The sequence below is a fragment of the Mustela putorius genome, unplaced genomic scaffold (genome assembly GCF_011764305.1).
Source record: "Mustela putorius furo isolate JIRA1106 unplaced genomic scaffold, ASM1176430v1.1 tig00000738_pilon_pilon_pilon, whole genome shotgun sequence".
Taxonomy (NCBI): domain Eukaryota; kingdom Metazoa; phylum Chordata; class Mammalia; order Carnivora; family Mustelidae; genus Mustela; species Mustela putorius.
Genome location: NW_025421463.1, coordinates 6,474,748 through 6,499,128, shown reverse-complemented (window position 1 = coordinate 6,499,128; position 24,381 = coordinate 6,474,748). Strand labels below are relative to the sequence as shown.

The 24,381-nt window shown below is 45.6% G+C and overlaps 1 protein-coding gene across 11 annotated transcripts in view; it reads right to left on the bottom strand.

Moving 5' to 3' along the window:
- The window catches only part of FAM227A (family with sequence similarity 227 member A), an 83,596-nt gene that overhangs the window by 31,373 nt on the left and 27,842 nt on the right, over positions 1-24,381 (bottom strand). For all 11 annotated transcript variants that reach the window (XM_045083852.1, XM_045083858.1, XM_045083856.1 and 8 more), the window contains 4 exons: positions 22,597-22,701; positions 21,014-21,093; positions 11,453-11,540; positions 5,082-5,176 (listed from right to left, as the gene is read on the bottom strand). In XM_045083852.1, the coding sequence (XP_044939787.1) occupies positions 5,082-5,176; positions 11,453-11,540; positions 21,014-21,093; positions 22,597-22,701 (368 nt within the window). The remainder of the gene's footprint in view (positions 1-5,081; positions 5,177-11,452; positions 11,541-21,013; positions 21,094-22,596; positions 22,702-24,381) is intronic.

Below are 24,381 nucleotides of genomic sequence, written 5' to 3'. Positions count from 1 at the left end.
CTGCTCTTGCTCAGGAACACATGTCAATTAGCCACTTGGTGAGAAGCTTAGAGCCAAAGGCAGAGGAGGGCTATGCTGCTCTGAGTCAGAAATGAGCGGGAGTTGGAGATTCCAGAAAGAGAAGAAAGGAGTGTGGAGAAGGCTGGGGATGGGGTCTAGCCAGCTGGGCGACTGCAGGGTCTGTAAGAAGGGTAACTCACACGACTGTTCTCGGCAGCACTGGGATAGGGTCCCCCTTCTTCCCACATCTTTAAACCCAGTAATACCTTCTATCCACACTACACACACGCAGGCCTGTGTGGGCAGTTTTGCAAAACTGAAGGGAAGAGGTGAGCTCCATCTTTGGGCGACATGGTATGAGCAGAAGAGGAACTCAGCGCCAGGAAAAACACAAGGCCCCAGAGTTCACAGACACGTGGGGAGAGGACTGGGCTTCAAACAAATCATATAGCAAATGCTTGAGCCAGTCTTTTACTAAATTCAAAGGAGCAGAGTGACCCCTGGTGACATCTGGTTATGTGAGTAGAGTTTCTGCATTGTGAATAGGTGATAACAAAAATATTGTAGAAAAAGTTAGGAGAATATTTCGTATACTCTTAGAGTGATAAATACCTTTCTTTGTAAGACACAAAATCGAGAAGCCATAAATGAGAAGACCAATAAATATGACTGTAAAAAAAATTATAATTTTCTCATAAAAAATATCATAAAGTAAAACGATTAAATAGTAAACGTTTTTGCCAAACATATGACTAAGAATTGAGCTTCTACAAATGAATAATGAGCAGAAGACTAAGAAACTCAACCTCAGAAGTTGAAATATTTCTACTTCGGAAAAAAAATTTTAAAAAGACACAGGCATTTCACAGAAATATAACTTCCAAAGTCATATATATATGTGTATATATATATATATACATATAAATAAAGGGTGACTTTATATATATATATATATATATATATATATAAGTATATATATAAATAAATAGAGGGTGGCTTTATATATATATATATAAAAGTATATATATATACACTTAGTATATATCTATATATATAGATTATATATAGTATATATAAGTATATATCTATAGATATCTAGTTCTAGATCTAGATATCTATATATAGATTTAGATCTATATCTATATATAGTATATATAAGTATATATCTATATAGATATATACTTATTTTATACATATACTTAGTATATGTATATAGTACACGTATATGTATATATACATATATAGATATAGACTTAGTATATATAAAGCCACTATATATAAATAAATAGAGGGTGGCTTTATATATACTAAGTCTATATCTATATATGTATATATCTATATATGTATATGTATCTATATATGTATATACATATATATACATATATATTTATATATATAAATCTATAAATACATAAATATAAATAAAATAAATACATATAATATAAATATATATAAAGCCACCCTCTATTTATTTATATATATGTATGTATATATAACTTTTTATATATATAAATACATATACTTATATACGTACATATATATACTTATATATAAATATATATACTTATATAAATAAGTGTGTGTGTATATATATATATATATAAATAAGTAGAAGGGTAGCTCAGTTGGTTAATGTTGCCTTTAGTTCAGGTCACGATCTCAGGGTCCTGGGATCCCTTCCCCACCTTCCTCGCTCGTGCTTTCTCTCTCTCTCTCTAATTAATAAACAAAATCTTTTTTTAAAAAAGACAACTTCTCTCATAATTAAAGCATTAATACTGAAACAATAAAAAGTACCATTTCCCCCTCATGAGAATAGCAACAAAAAATTTGATAATGCACGACACTGGAAACGGTACATGGAAGATCTCTTACATGCTGCTGGTGGGAATATAAATTGGCACAACTTCACTGGAGAGCAAATTAAGATGTACTTTGATTTACCAATTCCACTTCTAGGAATGTTTCCTACACGTGTATTTGTTCATGTGAGCCAAGAAACACTTAAACACTAAGATGTTCAAGGTAGCAGTATTTATAAGAGCAAAGACTGGAAGCACCCAATGTCTACTGCTAGGAAATGGTTAATGAACTATGGAACACAGGTGTAAACATGAAAACAGCATGTAATGGATCTCCAGGTGCTCTCATATGGAACATTACCCAAGATACACTGAAGTCAGAACAGAGTCTGATTTAGAGCATAGGATCTGGAGTCAGACGGCTCAAGTTAAAATTCTGGCTCAATCAACTTCATCTAAAAATGCGTAAGGGGTGCCTGAGTGGCTCAGTCGTTAGGCGTCTGCCTTCAGCTCAGGTCATGATCTCTGGGGTCCCGGGATCAAGCCCCACATTGGGCTCTCTGCTTAGCGAGGAGCCTGCATCTCCTTCTCCCTCTCCCACTCCCCATGTTTGTGCTCCCTCTCTCATTAGGTCTCTCTTTATCAAATAAAATCTTAAAAAAAAAAAAGGCAATAGATTGGAATAAACATTTCTCCAAGGAAGATATACGACTGCCAATAAACACATGAAAAGATGGTCAATATCACTCACTAGCCAGTAGGGAAGTGGAAGTCAAACCACAGTGAAATACATCTTGATGCCAACTGGGATAATGGTCATGAACGAATGGAAAAGAAGTATTGGCAAGGGTATGGAGAAAACAAACCCCTCACACGTTGATGGTCAGAGTGTAAAATAATGCATTTGCTGGGGTGCCTAGGTGGGTTAAGCCACTGCCTTTGGCTCAGGTCATGATCTCAGGGTTCTGGGATTGAGCCCCGCATCGGGCTCTCAGCTCAGTGGGGAGCCTGCTTCCCCCTTTCCCTCTCTGCTCTGCCTCTCTACCTGCTTATAATCTCTGTCAAATTAATAAATAAAATCTTTTTTAAAAAATGGTGCATTTGCTGTGTGAACAAGTTCGGCATTTCCTCAAAAAGTGAGACACACAATTACCCCATGGCCCAACAATGCGACTTCCAGCTATGTACCCAAGAGAACAGAAAACCTACATGCACCCATAAACTTGTACGTGAATGTTCACTAAGATCTAAAAGATAGAAAAGACCTCAATGTCCATCAACTGGTGAGTGGATAAACAAAATGTGGGGGTGCCTCGGTGGCTCAGTCATTAAGAATCTGCCTTCAGCTCAGATCATGATCCCTGGGTCTTGGGATGGAGCCCCACATCGGGCTCCCTGCTCAGCAGGAGGCCTGTTTCTCTCTCTATCTCCCTCTCCTTCGGTTCCCTCTGTCTCTCTCTGTGTCAATAAATAAATAAATAAAATATTTTTTTAAAAATGTGGATTATTCATATATGGAATGTTATTCAGTCAAAAAAAAGAAATGAAGTACGGATAGATGCCATTAAGGACAAACCTTGAAAACATAATGCTGAGTGAAAGGAATCCGTCACAGAGGACCACATATTGTATGATTCCACTTATATGACATGTCCAGAGTAGGCAGATCTCTACAGATAGAAAAGTAGATTGGTGGCTGCAGAGGCTTAGAGGAGAGGTGACTAGGAAATGACTGCTAATGAGTATACAGTTTTTTTCGGGGGAGCAATAAAAATGTTCTAGAATTAGACAGTGGTGATGATTGTACAACCTTGTGAAGAAATTAAAAAGCGACTAAATTGTACATTAAAATGAATTTTTTCATAGGGTTATGGGAGGATTAAATGAGTTAATATATATGATGGGTTTAGAAATGTTTGGTATACACTACGTACTCAGTAAGCATTAGCTATACTGTCTTAGGTTGAAAAACCAAAGTGCAAAATCATGTATTTTCTATTACAGTTTGTGTATTTAAAAAAGTGTTTATATCCCTTGACATCCGTCAGCCATTTCTACAAGGATATATGGGAAAATAGCCTTTGCCTCTGCGTAGGGGGCATAGGGTCTGGCATGGAAGAGCAGGGGGGAGGGGCAGAGGGAGAAGCAGACTCCCAGAGGAGCTGGGAGCCTGATGTGCAGATCAGATCCTGAGCCAAAGACCAATGCTTCACTGACTGAGCCACCCATGTGTCCCTATTTCCCCCATTTTACAGAATAAGAAATAATTTTACAGAAACAACCTGCTTAAGTAAGAGGCAGAGGTAAACTATGGAGAAATGAAGAAAGTTCAAGAACTTGGAAGGTGCCATTGATGTAAACTACCGTCTGCAGAGGTTTGTGGGGGAGTTAGGGGTGGAAAGGAGAAGAGGAGAGAACACATATTAACCCAGGGCCTTTCAAGTTCTGGGGACTTTGCTAGTGGCAAAGCTCAGAGATGAAAAGCTCAAGCTCAGAGTCAGACAGGCTTGCCTGCAAGTCTTGGCTTTATCACTTATTTGCTTTGTGAATTTGGATAATACTCTGAGCATCACTTACCTCACTAATAAGCTAAAGAAGAGCAGGACTAATTATCCCAGAGAACTGAGACAGGAAAATAAAATATACTGCAAATATAGGTTTAGTTTAATATCTGATATACAGTAACTGATCATTATTTATTATCATTACTACCTTAGGTAAACCTCATAAGAACACCAGGACCTAGAAATTATTGTCCCCATTTTCTTGAGTAGGAAACGGAGGCTCAGTGCTCTTTTTATTAACCAAGGCTCCTGAATTCCAAGCGGGTAACTTAAATCCCTGCAGAAATCCAGATGAAATGCTCACTCAACTAACTAGTACCTACCTCACCCTTAGGAGCTTCCTGACTGTATCACCTTAGTCTACAATCAGAAATACCCCAGTTCTAGGGGCATCTGGGTGGCTCAGTTGGTTGGGCGACTGCCTTTGACTCGGGTCATGAGCCTGGAGTCCTGGGACTGAGTCCCACATTGGGCTCCCTGCTTGGCAGGGAGTCTGCTTCTCCTGCTGACCTCTCTCCTCTCATGCTCTCTCTCTTGCTCTCAAATAAATAAATAAAATCTTAAAAGGAAAAAAAAAAACTAAAAAAAAAAAAAAAAAAGAAGAAATACCCCAGCAGTTCTTACTCTGACATCTTCACAGAGCCGGCTTTTCTCACCAGATCTCCTAGCTCCTCTTAAATCATCTCTACTATTAAATTTCCAATCATGTACTCACCTGCTTGGGAAGCATGTTCTCACGTTCTCTTGCTTCTGATATCCTCTTGACTAGTTTTGAAGCTTTCCTCAAGACCAGAGTCTGACCAGGATGCTCTGTCAATACAATGTTAACAGGAAAGGGCTCATTTCATTGGAGCTTTTCAGCTGTGATGGGAAAGCACATATGGCAGACCTCAGCTTCCTATTACTGTGAAAATGCCTGCATGTATTCAGATCATTGGGAGGTGCTAGAAGTAGCAGCTGAGGTAAATTCATGCAGTTTTACTTGCATTTTAGCCAGATATACACCTGTGGCCATATATTTGTCCTTCTACTTATCTTTCCATCCATCTATTAATCCATCCAGTAAATATCTACTGAGCATCTACTATGTGTTAGGCCTGTGCTCAGTGCTGGAAGTAGACTATCTTCAAGGAACTCATGGTTGAGTGAGGGGAAAAAAAAGCATGCAATAATAAGGGTAAGACCAACTCAAGGCTGTGCACAGAATTCTCTACAAGTGGCCACAGAATAAGGAAGGAGAGGTTTGATGGCCTCAAAAGTGCTATGCAGAGGTACACCTAGCTGGCTTAGTCAGTAGACCGTGCGACTCTTGATCTCAGGGCCATGAATTCAAGCCCCATGTTGGGTGAAGCATTACTAAAAACAAACAAACAAACAGACAGACAAAATAAATAAACAAATAAATAACTAAATGCTAAGCAGAATCATGAAAAGTGTTGAGGATAAAAGAGCCAACTCTTGCACAAAATTATGACTCTTCAGTGGAAAAAAGTGAATAGACTGTCTTAAAGATGGGCCGAGAGAAACAACAGATCATCTAATAAAGGGATAACAATCAGAATGACTGCAGAGTTCTCAATAGTAACAAGGGAAGGCAGAATACAATAGAATGAAATCATCAAAGCACGGAGGTAGACTTCTGTACCCAGCAAACTATCTTCAAAAACAAAGGTGAAGGGGCACTGTTGAAACCATCAGATGAAGACTGTAAATCAGTCATTATAACAAAGTTGTAAGTAGTAAAGGCGAACACTTTGAAACAAATTAAAAAAAAATAGTAAGTCTCAGTTGGGGAAAAAAAAAAGCTACGACAGGGAACCAAATAGAAATTTTACAACTGAAAAATAAAACAATTGAAAAAAAAAAATCCACTGGGTGGGATCAATAGCAGAACTGAGGTGACAGAGGAAAGAGACAATGAACTTGAAGATAGATCAACAGAAATCCAATTTGTCTTCAACAAAGCAGGAAAGAATATCCAATGGAAAAAAGACAGTTTCCAACACATGGTGTTGGGAAAATTGGACAGCCACATGCAGAAGAATGAAAGTTGACCATTTCCTTACAGCATGCACAAAAATAGACTCAAATGGTTGAAAGACCTAAATGTGAGAGAGCAAATCCATCAAAGTCCTAGAAGAGAACATAGGCAGCAACCTCTGTGACCTTGCCCATAGCAACTTCTTGCTAGACACATTTCCAAAGGCAAGGGAAACAAAGGCAAAAATGAACCGGTGGGACTTCATCAAAATCAAAATCTTTGGCACAGCAAAAGAAATAGTAGACAAAACCAAAAGACAACTGACAGAATGGGAGAATATAATTGCAAATGTCCTATCAGTTGAAGGGCTAGTATCCAATATATACAAAGAATTTATCAAACTCAACACCCAAAGAACAAGTAATCCAATCAAGAAATGGGCAGAAGACATGAACAGACATTTCTCCAAAGAAGTCATCCAAGTGGCCAAGAGACAGATGAAAAAACGCTCCACATCACTCGGCATCAGGGAAATACAAAACAAAGCCACAATGAAATATCACCTCACATCAGTCAGAATGGCTAAAATTAACAAGTCAGGAAACAACAGATGTTGGAGAGGATGCAGAGAAAGGGGAACCCTCTCACACTGTTGATGGGAATGCAGGCTGGTGCAGCCACTCTGGAAAACAGTATGGAGGTTCCTCAAAGTTGGAAATAGAGCTACGCTATGACCCAGCAATTGCACTACTGGGTATTTACCCCAAAGATACAAATGTAGTGCTCCAAAGGGATACCTGCACCCCAATGTTTATAGCAGCAATGTCCACAATAGCCAAACTATGTAAAGAGCCCAGATGTCCATCAACAGATGAATGGATAAAGAAGATGTGAGATATATATATATAATGAAATACTACTCAGCCATTAAAAAAAAATAATAAAATCTTGCCTTTGCAACAATGTGGATGGAACTAGAAGGTATTGTGCTAAGGGAAATAAGTCCATCAGAGAAGAACAATTATCATGTGATTTCACTCATATGTGGAATTGACGAAACAAAACAGGATCATAGGGGAAGAGAGGAAAAAATAAAACCAGAAGTCATCAGGGAAGGAGACAAACCATAAGAGACTCTTAATATAGGAAACAAACTGAGCGCTGCTGGAGGGAAGGGGGCGGGGATGTGGTAACTGGGTGGTCGGCATGAAGGACGGCCCACGATGTAAGGAGCAGGAGGTATTATGTAAGACTGATGGATCACTGCCCTCTACCTCTGAAACTAGTAATTCCTTGTATGTTAATTATTTGAATTTTAACTTAAACATTTTTTTAAAAGATAAATTACCAATTTGTGTGATTTTCTGATACCACATGTGTGGTTCTACACTTCTCCAATTCTCTGATATAAACTGGGTCTCCATTCAGTTTAGTTCCAAATCTACCAAATCTGAGTTAGCCTCAGATCATACAAGTTAAAAAACTCAGTCTGACAAAACCATCTCCACTTTTGGCACCAGTCTCAAATGGGATGCCCAGTAACCCATAGTTCTATCCAGGCTATTACAAATTTGGGGGTTCCTGTGACCCACTCTCAAGTTTGATAATTCACTAGGATGACTCACAGAATTAGGAAAGTGCTGTATTTACTATCACTGACTTATTATAAAAAATGAAGCTTGGAGGGGTGCCTGGGTAGTGGCTCAGTTGGTTAAACACCTGCCTTTGGCTCAGGTCATAATTCCGGAGTCCTGGGATCAAGCCTCATGTCCAACTCCCTGCTCCACGGGCAGTCTGCTTCTCCCTCGCCCTCTGCCACTCCCCCTGTGTGTGTTCACTCTCTCTCTCTCTCTCTCTCTCTATCTCAAATAATGAATAAAATCTTTTAGAAAACGGGCAGCTCAGAAAGATGGAAGAGATACATAGGGCAAGGTATGGGGGTGGAAGGTCCACGCCGTCCTCAGAGTGTAACCATATTCCCAGCCTGCTGATGAGCCCAGCAACCTGGAAGTTCACCAAACCACACTGATGAAGAGGGTTTTTTTTTTTTTTTTAAAGTTTTATTTATTTATTTGACAGAGAGGCAGGCAGAGAGTGTGAGCAGAGAGCCCGATGCAGGACTTGATCCCAGGACCCTGAGACTGTTGGGTCCCCAATATTGGGTCCCCCAATAATGGGTCCATGGTCAAAGGAGCGAGACTGATACAAAGCTAAGGTTAAGCAAAGCTTTATTTCGCGCCAAGCATCAAGAATCAAACCAACCGTCAAACTGACCTTTCAAGGCCACCCCTTACAGAGAGGGTGACCCCACCCTGCCTCACAGACTTTTTTTTTTTTTTTTAAGATTTTGTTTATTTATTTGACAGAGATCACAAATAGGCAGAGAAGCAGGCAGAGAGAGAGAGGAGGAAGCAGGTTCCCTGCAGAGCAGAGAGCTGGATGCAGGGCTTGATCCCAGCACCCTGGGATCATGACCTGAGCCGAAGGCAGAGGTTTTAACTCACTGAGCCACCCAGGCGCCCCCTCACGGACTAACTTTTATCGAGCAAAGGCCATGTGGTTGAGCCTGGCCACACACAGGTGATTGTAACACACAGAGAAAACTGCACAGTCATGCTAGGTTACACATGGGTGGCCAATTGAATCACAATTCACCCCATAGTAACTATTTGAACTAGCCTATAACCTTGGTTAGAACTGGCGCCCAAAAGGCACCCAAAAGGTGGAGCCCACACTCTGGTAGCTAGGGAGACAGTATGCATGCTCTACTGATTGCATGTCTCCACCTGACCTGAACCACCCTTGTATTTGGGCTTTGTTACCTGGGACTGGTTTCCTGGACTTACTTTTAAGTAAGTTCCCAGATGGGGGTGGGCAGGGTCAGTTTAAGTTTTACTGCATAAACAACAAAATCACTGTTTAACCGGATGGAATTACTCTGGCTAAATAGGCCCTTACATCTTCCTCTTTGACTCATGGGTCTTCATGAACTGAATAGACAATTGGCCTTTGTTTTTGTTTTTAAGTAGATGCCACATTCAGCATGGAGCCAGACGTGGGGCTTGAACTCACGACCCTGAGATTAAGACCTGAGCTGAGATTGAGAGTTGAATGCTTAACTGACTGAGCCACCCAGGCGCCATCCCTATGATTTCCTTAACAGCATTTTCTTTCTGCTAGCTTACATTATTGTAAGAACACAGCCTATCCTACATATAACATATAAAATATGTGTTTATCAACTGTTTATGGGGTTGGTGAGGCTTCTAGTTAACACTAAGCTATTAGCAGTTAAGGTTTTGCCGGGGGGAGTCAAAATTATACATGAATTTTTGGCTGAGTGGTGGGATCAGAATCCCTAACCCCTGTGTTGTTCAAGAGTCAATGCATGTTTATGTTTTGGAAAGTCTCCTACAAATATTTACCTCTGTTTGAAATCTGGCTATATCTCTCAAGGGTAGTTCCCCAGTTGTTGCTGTTGCTGTTTTGTTTTGTTTTTGTTTGTTTGTTTGTTTTAAAATGTTTTATTTATTTATTTGAAAGACATAGATCACAAGTAGGCAGAGAGGCAGGCAGAGAGAGAGAGAGGGAAGCAGGCTCCCTGCTGAGCAGAGGGCCTTATGATCCCAAGACCCTGGGCTCGATCCCAAGACCCTGGGATTATGACCTGAGCTGAAGGCAGAGGCTCAACCCACTGAGCCACCCAGGCGCCCCTGTTGTTGTTTTAAAAACAGCTTGATTGAAATATAATTCACATACTCTGAGCCTTTATTTCTCCATCAAGAAAAAGGATTGTTTAATTTTTTTGGAATAATGATGACATGTACATAATTGTCTAGAATGATATTTAGGAGTTCCTGTTCTTTGTTCCTTCAGGTTCTGTATTTGTCTACTTGGCATCCTGTGGTTCCAGGGCAAAACTAATGGCCAAAGTTCTTCATGTCTCTCCTGTAACCCAGAGCCCATGCTCTGGGCCACCTACTTCTCTAATTCTCATAGACAACGGCAGGTTTTTTTCCCCCATGCCCTAATTCACCCAGACACCAGGTGCCAGATAACGAGGGACGGCCCCTATGCCCCAAAGCCCCGCAGAAACACTCCAACTAGCTAACCCTAACCTGTTGCCCTTACATGCCTTATCTTTTGTAAAGAAATTCTGGTAAAGGCCATGGCCTATGGCTTCCCCTTGCTCCGTTCTGCCTCCTGATGGACCCAGCTGCTTCCCCCATGGCCCTGCGTGGTGCACCAGGCCTCTGTTTCTAGCAGAACTGTGAGTGGCAAACTTTTATTTCAAAGGCATCGACCTCTCTGTGTAGTCACTCAGTCTCCTTCATAAATTAACACCTGGACACAAATCATTTCCTACCTCAATAAATGCTGGTTTCTGAAGGCACCGCGGAGGGGGCAGTAATCCTGTCTTAGGTTTTCTTCTTCCATTGCTAACAACCTCTCTTCCCACAGATATTAGCACTGTGCTAAACTCATCATCAAAGTGGAACTTAATCTGTGCTTGTTGAACTGAAAAATAATTCTTTTTTTTTTTTTAAAGAGCTTATTTATGGGGTGCCTGGGTGGCTCAGTTGGTTGAGCTACTGCCTTCGGCTCAGGTCACGGTCCTGGAGTCCTGGGATCGAGTCCCGCATCGGGCTCCCAGCTCCATGGGGAGTCTGCTTCTCCCTCTGACCTTCTCGCCTCTCATGTTCTCTCTCACTGTTTCTCTCTCAAATAAATAAATAAAATCTTTTTAAAAAAAAAGAGCTTATTTATTTACCTACTCATGAGAGACAGAGAAAGAGAGGGAGGCAGAGGGAGAGGGAGAGGTAGGCTCCCCGCAGAGCAGGGAGCCCGATGGGGGACTTGATCCCGGGGCTCTGGGATTATGACCTGAGCTGAAGGCAGATGCTCAACCGACTGAGCCACCCAGGCGCCCCCTGAAAAATAATTCTGTCCTCTCCTCAGATACTACTTGGTGCCGAGGCCCCAGGCTCGAACTACAGGTGTAAACTAGGGTGGCAAACTATGTTTGGACAAACCCAGGCACCTAGGTCTTGGGAGGTCATAACTATGTCAAACACCTACATTTCCTTTTTAGGTTGTTAATTTACCTTTTGTGGCATTCTGGGTTTGGGGTGTATCTGCTGAATTCTTCTTGGCCGAAGAGTCTTTCTCAGTGGTTGAATTTAGACCAGGAGACTCCAGGGGAGGGGAGGAGAAAAAGAAAAAATTTCATAAAACCGGTTCTGAGAGGAATACAGAGCATATGAAATTTCCTAGACACATCTCATTGTTCTTAGAGACAGAACACGTGGAGGGAGACCAGTACTCAGCCCTCCAACCCGGGAGCATGGCCAAGAGGTGGCTGATATGGAAAACGCACATCCTAGAGATGGAGCAGCCCGGGGCGCCGGTCCCAGCCCCTGTCCCTCAAAGTAGCTGCTAATCTTGGATAAGTCCCTGAACCTCTTGGTGGTCTTGGTTTCCCCCTGGGTCCCTAGCAGGATGAAGTCAGCACGTGCGTGCAAAGCTCATGGGAAGTGTTGTATGAGCACTGCTGCCGTTGCTTACACACTCCTACACCCCACCTCCCTAAGGAGACATTTCACTGAGCAGCTACCACTGGGTCTGCCACTGGGCGCACCCTGGAACCTGGGCCCTGCCCCGAGGAGCTCCCCACTGAGTCACAGGAGAGAGCAGGAAATAAGACAGTTACGCTGAGGGGTGGGAAGTCTCACCTATTTCTTAGAGAGGTGATGTAAGTTGGGGTTGGGGGAGTGACAGACTCAAAATGACAGACAGTGGTTCAAACTAGGTAGAAATTTCCCTCCCACAGAACATTCTGAAGGTAGGCACTGCGGGGCTAATACGGTATTTCGGCGGTGACAAATCCTTAGGGACTCTGATTTCTCCCAGCTCATGGTTACCACATTCCTAAGACAGGAGGCTTGTTCTTAGGGTCCAAGATGGCAGCCAGAGCTCTCCAACATTGGGCGACAACACACAGTCTGCCACAGCTATACGAGCAGAGTATCATCGGAAGCCAGGGTGGGGAACGCTCAGGATTTTGTCTTAGGGGGAACTGGAGGGCTTCCAAGGAGAGAAGACACTTCTGTTCTGTCTTTGAGGAGGAGGAAGCATTGGGCGATGTTGAACAGATGGCCCACCACGCGGCAGACAAGCAGTCCACCAACCGCAGCAGCCACTTTGCTTTTATAGAAATACGGTATTTAAATGGGAGGCACGCTGCGAGGACTTCCCGTGTCCATGCAGCCGGCTGTCCAATGGCTACTGATTTTTTAGAGCATAGAAATGGGTCCTGGGATGTGCGAGAGAGAAAATGCTCCCAGCTCGAGGAAGCATCACAGCTCCTTGCTAACAGGCTTCAGAGATCTGTAGTCCAGCAGAGAATAAATGCACTCCAACAGACTCTAATCCTGGGTGTAAGTCTGTTGGAGAGGCAGTGGGGTGGTCCCCATGTTGGTAGAGGTCAGGTGCGTGGTCTGGGCTAAGTTGTTCACCTCTTGAGTCTACAGCTTCCTTTTTCAAATAACAATAATAATTACCTGCCTGCAAGGGTGCGGAAGGCCTAGAGCGGACACTTCCCATTTAGTCTCTTGGGTTGTGACCAATGACCAGGTCCAAGCTGTGAGGCAAGGCAATTATTGTGTGGGTGGGGGGTAAGCTGAGACCACTCTGGGATCCTCTCCCCACCACAGCCCAGAGGAGAAGGAACCCTTCTGCCCCACGTGCTCACCCTGCTGCTCCGATCCCCTGTGCCGAGGGCTCAGCTGTGATGGGACAGGGTGGCCAGGGAGCCAGGTTTTGAGCCAATGTGGGATTCAATCTGGGGCTGCCCAGAAGTATCTGGGAGGGCAGTGGGCTTTACAGATCTGGTATTAGCAGGTATGGGCATGAGCTGGAGGAATTGGGGTCATTCCAATTAATGACCGTTACTGTACCCATGCCCTGTAACTCGGGAAAACTGGTTAAAGTGAGCAGACATTCTAATAGGACCCGACTGAAAAAGCCTGGGCATTTCCTGTCGTTGGACTCAATCTGCAAGAATGAGTATCAGTTGTGATGTTCATTTTGCAGGTTAAGAACACAGAGGCTCAGTTTTGCTGAAAGCTGTACAACTGAGAGGCAGTATCACCCGGAGGGAAATTTAGATCTTCCAGAACCAAGAGGTCTGTTTTCCTGTCTTCACCTACGGCTCCATGGGGGTCTTTCACTCCTAGCTCCCATATTTTGTCACCGATATAGATGACTTCGGTAGGACTTGTTCATTCTTTAATCTAGACCTCCCCTCCAAAGCCTAGTCTTATAGACTTAACTACCTAGGTGATACCTGCGTCCATACTTCTCACATGTATGTTAAAGGTAAGTTCAAAGCTGAACTCTTGGTAACCTTCCCTTCTCTCCCCTCTTCTCTGAGTACAAGGGCACCGTTCAGATGCCTAAGCAACACCCCAGGGAATCTCCCTTGGCTCCCTCCTTTCCTTCCCTGCCCCTCCTCCCCATTCCCAAAGCCAGTGGGTATGCACCTGCTGAAATACCTGGCTCCAAAACACACTTCAAGTCTTCACTCTTACCACCTGCTGTCACTTTCTCTTCCTGAGACAACCACAAAAGCCTAACTGGTCGTCTGTCCCCTTCTGCTACATTCTCCATATTCAGAAGACAAGTGTGATCTTGTAAAAATATGAATCGGAGGGTGTCATCTTCCTGTTTTAATGGATTCCTGCAGCACTAAAATTATATCCATATTCCTTACTATGACCCTCCCAGCTGTACAGGAACTAGCCCCTGCTACTTCCCCAGCCTCAACTCCTGCCCCTTTCCTACAAGGGCTAGTGACAGTATTGTTGGCCTTCTCGCTGTTCCTTGAATATCTCAAGGGTTTTTTGGTTTTTATTTCTCACCTCAGGGCCTTTGCACATACTGTTCCTTTTTTTCTGGAAGGTTCTTCCATTCATTCTTTTAATGGCTGACTCCTCATCTTTGGCTCTTAGCTCAAAGTGCTCTTTCTGGTGATGTTACCTGTCACATGTGTGCCCTGGCTTCTTCATATACACAAGATCCATGCCCCAAGGTGAAAGACTCACACTGCTCCCCTAGCTGCTTCTGTGGCTGGGATGCGTACATTTCACCTACGGTCTACCTTTCAGATGCACCGCACCTTCCTGATCCTTTGAGGTACAAATGAGCAAAGGGATGAGACAGCACCATGCAGACTCCAGTTCCGGGATGACCACTGACAGGAAAGCAGAGTGGAGCTTGGAGCTCCCACTCCCCAGGAACACTGGTTCGGGGCCAGCAGTGTCCCTTGGCAGAGATGGGGCATCTTGGGCATCGTTCTCCATGGCATGGCCTCTGAAACTAACGAGCTGGCCCTCCCAGGGGAGCAGTGCGCCACCATTTTCCTTGAATATATTTCTTCCTGGAGGAGATCCCACTGATTGCAGGTAAGAAATCTGACAATGACTGTTCCTTCTAAAGACTGTCTTTGCCGATCTTCTCTAATATTTGTTAAATGAATGAATGACCCTGCCTCTAAAAGGCAGAAGTCCGTATTTATAGCGGAGCCTCGTAGCAGAAGCCCAATATACCATTAGAAGCTTTGTCATTCCCACTCGGCAGAATCCCCCAACACTAGATAAGAAAAGGACAGACCACAGGTCGGACTTAAAGCAGCTTAGAACTGCGGACTCTTAGACAGATTGTTGCCATTGAAAAACATATTTTGAACACAGACTGCTATTTCCGTGAGCAGATGAGAAAGTAAGTCTGCTAAAAATGAGAGAGAGGCTCTGTCCTCACCATGGAATCCCACCAGTCCATCCTGGTTCCCCCAGTAAAACTTCAGCGAATTTCACAGTTGGAAAGCTTTTGATTATTTCTATTTCTGGGGCAGAAAACTGAATCTTTAGCTGGGTTTCTGAAATAACTCTCAGGGGGATTTTATGTTATTTCAGTACAAAGAAACTACATTTTGTTTTGCACGGTGGTGACAGGCAGTGCAGAAACGTTAAATGATGTGATCTTGGTCTCCGAGTGACAGTTAGCCCTCTGCAGTGCCTGCTCTGTCTCTACTTCTTGGGGACGGACACTTGTAAGGAGACCATCATCATACGCTGAGTGCGGGACCAAGACTTCACACAGATGGCCCCATGCGTGAGAGGTCAGGAGGTATCCGTTGAGTGTCTGTGCTAGGTCTGTCCTAGGAGCTGGAGATAAAACAGTGAGAAAAACGGCCCTGTCCTCCTGATGAGGGAGCAGGAGGCTGGCTGAGGATGGAGCAGGGGCTGGTGCCTTGCACCCCCTCTCCACCCACTCCCCTTGGTAATATGTGTGACATTCCACAGGCACCCCTGACTGCCCTAAAAGAAGAACAAATAGTTAACTTGCAGAGATCACAGTCCTGCAAGGCAGGAGTCTCTCTTGGTTTACAAATGTCCTTGAGATTTACAACAAAGAAGTTGCTTATCAATAGCCCAATTTCCAAAGATACAGAACTCAGTTCCTCAAGCCCTAACGTCACCCTCCCCTCCATAAAACACCGAAGGAGACGGAGGTAGAAGGAAAAGTAAATAAAGTTAAATTTCTTTTAAAACCTAAATCTCACTAACAAGGACCTTTGATAGCAGGAATGTAACATTCCATCAGGAGACTCCCAATTGTCTTTGTTAGTGCCTCATTAGAGGGAAAGTGGCCTTGGCTTGATAGTAACCAGGCCTTCAATATCCTGACAGTCTTCTTTATCCCAATAGCCCTTCTGAACAACCCTTTGTCCTCACCTACCCAACTCCTGTGTATATAACCAGCCACTCCTCACAACCCGGGGCAGCCGCATCTCTGCCTGCCCACGGGTCCTGTCCCTGTGCTCTAATAAACCACCTTTTTGCACCAGAGACGTCTTAAGAATTCTTTCTTTAGCCGTCGGCTCCGAACCTCACCCCACCGAACCTGACTTAGGTTCTGGAACTTCATCACTCCTGGAATTGGCATCCTGATAGAGCCAGACACTAAACAACACGTAAGTCCCCCAGGGGAAGAGCTGCCTATGAGAAGCACCCTACAAGGCCGCAATGATGATAAGAGTAACTGGGCGGTCAACGGCCGCACGATGATAAGAATAGCTGGGCGGTCAGGACCCGCCTTGCTGGCGTGATGTCAGTGAACTTGGGATCTGAAGGACAAGAAGGAGCCAGCCATTCCCTAGAACTCTGAGAAGAAAGCACATTCCAGGCTAAGGTCACAGTGCACAGGCCCAACCGGACATGGGCCTGGAGTGTCCAAGAGGCAGAAGGAAGTCTGGCGGGCTGATGTCTGGTGCCGAGGGAGTGAAAGGAGGCGAGAAGTCTGGGGAGAGAGGTGGTGGCCGGATTCTGCAGGGCGGTCCATGTCAGGCTAAGGCATCTGGATTGATTCCAAGTGCACTGGAGAAGGCGCTGGAGCTTTTAAGCAGAGAATAGTCTGATCTGGTGTGTGTCTGTGAAAAGGTGGTTCTCATCCCTGTGTACAGACGGGTCTGGGGTCAAGCGTAAAAGGGAGGAGCCCAGGAAGAGGCTGCTGCCCTCAGCCAGACGCTGGGTGCTGGGAATCCATGACCTCCTCCCCGCTGCCTTGTTGATGATGGGGGAGCAGAAAGCTGGCGGAAGGCAAACCACCCCTCCCCCACACGCCTGGGTGGGACACGTGTGACATTCTTCCAGGAAACTTTCAACTATCTTATTGATAATGCCTTGCCAGAGGGGAAAACAACTTGAACTTGACAATGATAAAGCCTTCAGTATCTGGTAGGTCCATTTTAGCACAAGAAAGTTCTTTGGAAAACCTCCCCTAGCCTTATGTCCCCCCAACCCCACAGTAGAAAACCAACTGCTCCTCACAAGTCCGGGGCAGCTCTTTCTGCCCTGGGGTCCTGTCCCCTTGCTTCAAAGACGTCTTGAGAATTTCTTTCGTGGCTGGAGGCTCCAAACCCCACCCCACTAGCCTTACCTATATTCCCAAACCTGCTCATTGAGCTCCCCATGCCCACCTTGAGGCCTCAGGGGCAGTTGGATACACCAGGGCAGGGAGGGAGATCTGAGTGTCACTGGCGCCAAAAGCCAGACGAGGAGCCAGCAGAAGGCTAGCTGAAGACAAAGCATGAGCTGACACCCTACAGGAACCCCCACCCCCACTCCTGGGAGGCTTTTACGGGACAGTATTCCGGGAATCCCCCAAGTATCTTGTTGATGCCTGGCTAGAGGGGTAAAGAACTTTAACTTGACAATGGCAGAGCCTCTATTATATGGTAGGTCCTCTTCAGCGTAGGAAAGTTCATGTGAATCCTCCCTTTTCCTTAGTTCCTCCAACTCCGCAAAGCCCCAAGCATAGAATGGGCACTTCCTCCAAAGGGCGCCCTCCCCCTGACCCCAGCCGCTTTCTGCCCTTGGGTCCTGTATCTGTGCTTTAATAAAACCACCATTTTGCACCAAAGAAGTATTAAGAATTTTTTCTTGGTCATGGGCTCCGGACCTCACCCCACTGAACCTCACCTATAGTCCAAAACCACATCAAGAAGACTAGATAAAAAAATAAAATTTAATTTAAAAAAAAAAAAAAAAGGAGGACTAGATGAGACCACCTGGGAAAACAGGTAGAGGGGAAGGGGAGGACAGACTGACGGACAGGAAGGCAGGCACTTGCAAAACTGGCAACATAGAAGCCAAGAGAAAAGAAGTCTGGTGAAGGTGGGAGCAGCCAACCACGAGACCACGAGACGGGGACTAGAGTGGTGAGCAGATCAGGGCTGAACCACGGAGGCAGGAGCAGCTACTAGGACGCGCTGAAGGCGGGATCTGGGGGTACAGATGAGGCTTTTGAGAAAGCCTGGTGGGAAGGGTGGCAGGAAATGGGGGTGCAGAGGCAAAGGCAAGAGGTGCCAGAGCAGGAGTGTTGGGTGATGGAAGCCAGTCAACAGTGGGAAAAGATGATGAAAGACGGGGTTGTGCCCACAGGGGACGAGTCCAGACCCAAGTGCGGCAGGGCCCTTCCTCCACAGGCATCAGGGGCTGGTGGATGGTGAGGGTACAGATCCGGGTAGGAAGGTGAGGGCCGGGAGAGTGTATTGTGTGGAGGTTTCTGTGATGTGTCCCGCATGTTGTCTGTGAGACTCGTGCTGCATGAGTGACCCTGGGAGACCGATTCGTTGACCTTAGCTGACCTCCAGGTCTCAACTGGCCCTTCTGGTCTGGACACCAAGACCCTCCAGCTCCAGGCAGGGCCGGACCCCTGGATGGGAATCCGGGAGGGGAGGCGAGCACCTCTAAACCAGGCTCCCAGGAGACGTAAAGACATAACAGAGAAATGCAGCTTTCCAAACTGCCCGTGGGCAAACAGTGTTTAACTTCAGACCCCCATGTGCCCTATAAATAGTTATGTGCCCTATAAATACGGCCCTTATGGGCACAGTCAATTGGAATTCTCGCCGAGGGGAGGACGCTCCGCCCAGGCCTTTCCTGGGGACTCCTGCCTGGCTGTCACCACAGGGCTGCCCTAGCCGATAAGAGGTTGGATATCTGAAGTGTCCTATTTGATGGAACTTTGTCTTCTCCTTTACTGCCCTCACCTATGCACAGATTTCCCTTTTCTATTAGATTTTTATATAATCAACAAAGTGTCTCCCCCAGTATTGATTTTATATAATCAATAAAGTGTCTCCCCCAATTAAACTGAAGAGTCTGGTGGCTGCTGTGAATCTTCTCTTCAGAACAGAGAGCAGGGTTTTAACCCAACACCTTCAGCCCCTGTGGGGACACAGACTTTCCAAGGAATAAAAGTGTCCTCACCTCCTGTTTTCTGAAAGCGGACATCCTGACCATGTGTGGGTGTCAGCGATAGCCTCTATCCCACTTTACAAAAGAAAAGGCACACCTTTCACCCATTCCAAACACCGGGTGACCGTTGCAGGGTGGAAACAGCCCCAACTTGGCACCAGACTAAGGGCAAAGGCTGGTCTGACAGTGAATCAAGCCTCACAGGCTACTTAACAGGGTATTAGAAATGAGGACGTCGGTCTACAGCTTAAAGATTAGTGAGGGAGAGACAGCCACGATCAGTGGATGACCCAATAATTCCCTCGCTCGGGAGGAGAGGGCTCTGAGCGGTAGAACAAGATGTGGACCAGAGTGGAGACTACCCACCCTGATGGATTTGGCTGAGGTAGAAGGATGACTGGGCTCCTTCTGCAAAGAGCCGGAACATAAATGAGCTTTGTAGGCCGTAAAGTCTGTATCACAACTACTCAACCCTACGAAGATGGTCAAAGGCAGTAGTCAACCAGTGACCTCGCCTGGGTACCAGTGATGTATTACTTACAAAAATGGGCAGCAGCAGGCCTCATTCGTGGCTTTCCCAGGCATTTACTTTTTTTCCAGCTCTCTGGAAAAAGGAGGTCTTGCTAGGGAGTGTTTGGCAGGTTTCGTGTTACCAGCGGGGTGGGTGGCAGTGAGGGGAGGGGGCTTACTTGGGGACAAGAGGGATCAGAGGCCAGGTGAAGCTAGGGAGGTATTTTTCATTTGGGCTGGGGAAGGGTGTTTAGGGGAAGGGGAATAGGCTGGGGCCGGGGTGGGGGGGGGGGGACAGTATGACATAATTAGATCTGCATTTTGAAAAGATTGCAGGGGTACTAGGGAGCCTGAGGGAGCCAGGAGCTTACCGCAATGGTGAAGGAGCTCCAACTGGACTTTTGGGGTGGGGAGGGGAGGGGTAGGATGGTTCTGGAGCTGCCTGGGAGGGAACACCACAGGGCAGGGCAGAGAGGGGCAAGCCTCTTGATGCGGGAAACAATGGCAGAAGAAAAATTAAATTCCCTGAGAACAACCCACTGATGAGTCCTTGAAACGGGCAGTGACCTTCCTCTAGGAACTCAGCTGCCTCAATGTTAATGCTTCGGGAAGGGCAAAATGCAATCTCAACCCCACCCCCAGGATCCTGTGAGTCTACTTTAACATGTAAAAATTCTTTGGAAACTTCCTTTGTCTCTGCTCCCCAAGATACATGTTGGCAATCATCCCCCAAGCCTAACACCCACTAATATACATCTAAAGGGTCTCATGACTAAGGTTTTACTAGACACTAAAATGACATTTTTTCAACAGTAGCTAGCCCCCTCAAGGTCCTGGACACCTTGCTTCCAAAATTCCCTGGAGACTTATGCTCTCCCTAACCCCCTCCCAATTTGAAAATATATCAGGGGCCACTCCTCATGACCCCTCTATCTGCCCACAGGTCCTGTCCCTGTACTTTAATAAAACCACCCTTTTGCACCAAAGATGTCTCAAGAATGGTTTCAAAAGGAAGCCGGCAGCTTTGAATCCTAACATCTTTCCTACATCAGATAGGACAGCCAGGTGCGGGTTTATGGTGAGGAGTGGTAGGGAAAGCTATGAAAACACTTTGAGCTGAGCCTATGCTTAGAAACTGCTTCCATCCCCTTCACCCCCAAATCACTGCATTTCTGTGGTGACCTTCTGGTGGTTCTACTCATGTGCACAGATCTAGAGGACCACCAGGACCCCTCCCCAAGATGATGGACAGGGAGTACAGAGACATGGCACCAACTAGAAGTCACTGAAGCTTTTGGGGATGCAAGGGGTCTGGGTCTGTGCCCCTCTACTCACCTTAGGGTAGGGAACTTTCTTGTACTGGATAGATGTCTGGGAGACATGTCTCTTAGAAGTGAACAAAGAGAACTCTCTTTCTAGGGAAGAGAAAGAAAAATGTGCTTTATTCTTTCCCAGACAGGACACTGCAGACCACAAGTTCTGACACAGCCCCCTCCCTGGAGGCCACAGCAACAGCAGGACAATGAACCTCAGGCAAACCAGAGCCCCTCAGTCATTCCCTCTGCTGTGTGACCTTCGGCAAGTTACCTAACCCCTGATCCTGTTAAAGGTTTGAGTACTAAACACCTTGCAGGGCTGGTGAACCAATTAAAGTAAATAATGTAAGCAGAGGCCAGTACCCAGGGCAAGCACTCAACTCCTATGAAAAAAATAAATAAATAAATAAATAAATAAAGTACTGGCTTCAAAAGAAAAACAAAAAACTCAAAACCCTGAAATATCAAAATGAGTAAATGTTGAATTAAACGCTTAAAAAAGTAACAGTCGGGGCGCCTGGGTTGCTCAGTGGGTTAAGCCGCTGCCTTCGGCTCAGGTCATGATCTCAGGGTCCTGGGATTGAGCCCCACATCAGGCTCTCTGCTCGGTGGGGGGCCTGCTTCCCTTCCTCTCTCTCTGTGATCTCTTCCCTTCCTCTCTCCTACTGTGATCTCTCTCTGTCAAATGAATAAATAAAAATCTTAAAAAAAAAAAAAAAGTAACAGTCTATCAACCTGAGGGAGGGTCATTAAAGTTGGAGACAGTTTACAGTTTACATTTTTTTTTTTCACTTTGAAACTTCTGTGTGTTTCCTGGTGGTTCCTGGGAAAGCAGATGGCTTCCCTGTGCCCTGGGCTAGTGCTTCCCAAACTGGACAACACTCAAAGATCATGGCGGGGGGCAGGGGGCGCCTATCCAGAGATGCTGATGTGGCTCATCATTCTAGGCTCTGCCTGCGCCCCTCCAGGGTCAGGAAGATAGATCACCATGGTGTGGACAGTACTGGTGTGGACAGTACCGCCTCTCAGGAGGCCCCTCTGTCCTGCTGAGCGGCCTCACGTTCCCTAAGGGAGGTAGACCCCGGGGCTACTAGGGACGTGGCTGTGTGGCCTAAATTTCCCACTAGACTGTGCCACCGGGCTGTGCATCCGGGGCGCAGAGAGCCCTTTCCTCATCTGTCGCATCAATAAGAAAGGAAGCCTTCCGCCACTGACTTCTCTGAACTCTTAACTCTCCTTATCTGTGAGATGGATTTAGTGTGTCCTTGAGTTGGTTGGTGTGAGGATTAAGTAAAAAGATAAGGAGGCCAGCAAGGAGCCTGACCCAGAGCAGACACCCAGTCCCTGGCATCCGTGAGTACAGTACCAAGTCCCACCCCTGCATCCCAGCTGTGATGCTGCGGAGTCTAACTATAATTTCTAAGCATGAGGCATTTCAGTCATTTTGGTGGCTAATGTGGGGGAGTGTGAGAGGGAATCTGGCCTGAGTACTTACATACCAAGGCCCTATCCTGCCCCAGCTGGATGGCAGCTGGCACGGCAGGGGAGCCAGCAGGGGGGGCGGGGGATGGGTGGGCGCTAGGTGCACGAGGGGTAGCTTACTCTTTAACAGTCTTCTCTGCAAAATTAATTTTTCTCTCCGGAATCTCTCTGGATCCAGTTCTGAGTAGTTCCAGCTGTTGTAGCTCTGTAGGCAAGGGTAGATGCCTAAAGGAGCGAAGAATGAGGAGGAAAACCTCCATAAAGGAGAAAGGAGGCAGAAAGCTGAAGACAGAGCCCCCACCCCACTGCTGGTCCTGGGGCGGGGGGGGGGGGGAGCTTCTAGCATTAGCCTCGCCCTACACTGGCCCTGTGGTCTTGGGGGAGTCACTTCCTCTGTGGGAGGCTTTGGTGCCTTCTTCTGGAAAAGAAATGGTTAGGTTTGCCCTACCCCACCCCTCCGACCCCCCAAAAGCATGGATGGGTCTGATGACTGGATCACACCAGGACATGTGACCCTGTGCGGCACAGATGTGAAGGCAGGCATTGTCATCATTCCTTTTCCTGCTTATCTTCTCTGCTCTCGCTGAACTATGAGCCCCCTGAGTGCAGGACCTGGATCTTACTCACTTTTACCCCTCGAGGGCTTAGCACTGGACCTAGATCATGACAGAGAGGAGCTTAGTATTTGCTAACCGAAAGGGCTCTCCCTAAACATTTGATGGCGATGTTAATGGGCCTAATGCTTTTCTTGTAAGCAAACCATGTGTTTCAGAGTCTTGGCTTCTTGGAACCTGAACCCTCAGACATTAGAAGGACTCCACTATCTCCCTCCGTTCTTTGGTTTAGAAAGGAAAAGACCAAGGATTGCTTGAGAAATCTTGAACTCTCGTGCAAAGACGCTGTCTCCATTGGACAAAGTAAGTGGACAAGAAGTTTATTATTGAGGATGGATTAGGGGAAAGAGGTACAACCTTGGACAAAAAAGGAGAATAAAAAAGGAGGAACAGAAAGAAAAAGGTCAGAGAATGCGAGGCAAGATAGCAGAGTGGTTGGGGTGCCTGGGTAGCTCAGTGGGTTAGGCCTCTGCCTTTGGCTCAGTTCATGATCTCCGGGTCCTGGGATCAGGCTGACATTGGGCTCTCTACTCAGCGGGGGACCTGCTCCCCGCCACCCTGCCGCCTGCCTCTATATCTACTTGTGATCTCTCTCTGTCAAATGAGTAAATAAAACCTTCAAAAAAAAAAAAAAAAAAAAGATGGTGTAGTGGTCAAAGACCTAGCTGTGCAGTGGGACAGCCTGGATCTGAATGCCTACGCCCCTATTTTTGCTGCGGGACCTCATTGATTTTGCATATATTAAGAGGATCAAATGGGTGTGTGGTGGGGGGGAGACTTAGCAGGCCCTGGGCTGCTATCCTTGAAAAATCTTGCTTGCGAGGTTGGCCTTTGGCCAGCATGTGCAAGTTGGCTGGTAAACATTTCTTTACATGATACCATTTTCCCTAACTAGTTAGAAGAAGTGATACATTTCTAGAAGTGTACAAACTACCAAGACCGAATCATGAAGAAATATAAAATCTGAACAGACCGATAACGAGTTAGGAGGTGGAATCAGTGATCAAAAAACCTCCCAAACAAAGAACAGCTCAGGACCAGATGGCTACACAGGCAAATTCTACCAAATATTTAAGGAATGAACTCCAATCTTTCTCAAACTCGTTCAAAACACTGAAGAGGAGGGAACACTTCCAAACTCATCTTACAAGGCCAGCTTTACCCTGATACCAAAGCTAGATAAGGACACTACAAGAAAAGAGAACTACAGGCCAATATTCCTGGTGAATATAGACATAAAAATTCTCAAAACAATATTAGCGAACAGAATTCAAGATCACATTAGGAGGAC